Raw genomic sequence first — 1,781 nt, forward strand, 5'->3', positions numbered from 1 at the left:
AATATATGTTTGCAATCACATATTAAATAACCTTACTTTTATATGTATATAGTTATATTTATTCATGAACAAAATCCCACAAACTATTACATACCGATCATAATTGATCCCTGGCCCCGTCGTCCTCTGGTAGCGGACATACTCCATCAAATCCCTCCGTGACGTATCTACAGGATGAACTCCGAGAGGCTCCGATCGGACAGGAGTTTCCATCTTCCTTGTTATGGAATACCGTATAACCGGCTATTACGACCTGCTTTACTTGCTTTACTTCCTCCTCCGGGGAAGATATTGTGTGTTCCGGGGCAGTTTTATTCAACCCCGGGGTCCGGAAAAATGACTGTCAATAAATAGGATTATTGACGGGTGTTTGGTAGGCAGAATGGCGAGGGACTCTGGGCGTCTGGAAACGAGGTTCGGGAACTTTCTGGAAACGGAGATCCGGGGAAAACATAAGCTGTCGCTTAGGAACTTGAGCTCCGTGAGCGGCATAAGCGGCGATGATCATGCTGCTGCTCATCGGAGAAAACGTTTCATGAGGAAGTCGCATACCGCCATGAGGAAAGGATGACTGTGATGACATAGCGACAAGTTGGCGTCTTTGGTCGTCTTTTAACAGAATATCTTTTAGGGCTTTAATGTAAGCAATGGCGAGTCTAAGAGTCCGTATTTTAGACATTCGTCGATGATACAAATGGTATTGTTGGGGGATGCACTTTCGCAGATCCGCCAGGGCAGACGACATTTTCTTCATGCGGCGGCGTTCCATATAGTTCGCTGAGCGTCGCTTGTACTCGATTTCTTCCTCTGAAAGTTTGAGTTTGTTAAACTTTTTGGTTCCTTTTTCTATTTTCTCGCTTTCTTCTTTATCGGCTATTGTTAGATCAACAGGTAAATTGACATCTTCGACGATAAAAGCAGGTACATCCTTTTTCGTATTTTCTGTCATCTTATATTTTTCTATACTGATGTATAGAGATCGGTTACTACTGTTTAATTCGTGTCCTATTCAACAAGTGTATCTTCTAACGGGTCATCTCTCATCATATAAAGATACTTCCCTTGATTTGAGGGGAGGGAGAATGATGCGGAGGGGGGTCATAAATCTATGCAGGGAGACTTGCTAGTAACCCCCGCTGTGGCTCAAGCTGGTCCGTGAAAATTGCCACTTCGACTTTGTAACGAGTTTCTAATCGCCATCAAATTGCGGTAAAGACACACATTTATCTGTTTCATTCACACAATCACGCTAAATAAAGGGACCCTGCTTTTCCCTGTCTTTGAATCTTTTGGAGATGGAACCAACGGTTAAAGTAACAAATGGATTCTGTATTTCATTGACCAGTGTCAGAAAATCGCTCTCAAAGAAATCTCGCCAAGGCTTTGGTTTCTAAGTATTTTTGATTTTTTCCGGATTGAGGGTTTTTGTGTTAAATGTGATTGTTTTCAAAGGTTGCTATTTTCTTTTAATGGTAGAAACTATTTATCAAGCTTTTCAATGGGCGTACTATTCGGTTTATTTGCACGGTCCAAGAACAAAATAGAAACCTTACATTTAGTATTAGCACGAACGTTCAAACTCAAGTGAAAAAATCTAAGTATTAACATAAATTCTATACATAAAGTTTATATTATATTTATAAGTATATATACAGAAAAACGTTCTTTTAGTGTTCTTGGTATTCTTTTTGATGAAAATTTATATACGTTAATTTTTTAAAGATTTGTTTTACTTGCGAATGCAATAATTTCATATTTGTAGGAATTTTGCTTGAATGCAA

At 39.4% G+C, this 1,781-nt stretch overlaps 1 protein-coding gene across 1 annotated transcript; it reads right to left on the reverse strand.

The window, feature by feature from the left end:
* Nucleotides 1-343: 343 nt before the first annotated feature.
* Nucleotides 344-949, reverse strand: LOC136269543 (pancreas transcription factor 1 subunit alpha-like). Its single transcript, XM_066083337.1, has one exon. It carries the CDS (start codon nucleotides 947-949, stop codon nucleotides 344-346), a length of 606 nt encoding a protein of 201 aa, XP_065939409.1.
* Between the last annotated feature and the right edge of the window lie 832 nt (nucleotides 950-1,781).

The sequence above is a fragment of the Magallana gigas genome, chromosome 4 (assembly GCF_963853765.1).
Source record: "Magallana gigas chromosome 4, xbMagGiga1.1, whole genome shotgun sequence".
NCBI lineage: Eukaryota > Metazoa > Mollusca > Bivalvia > Ostreida > Ostreidae > Magallana > Magallana gigas.

Bases quoted from the DNA above. Each gene is read 5' to 3' on its own strand.
- LOC136269543 (XM_066083337.1), bottom strand. From the start codon at position 949: ATGACAGAAAATACGAAAAAGGATGTACCTGCTTTTATCGTCGAAGAT.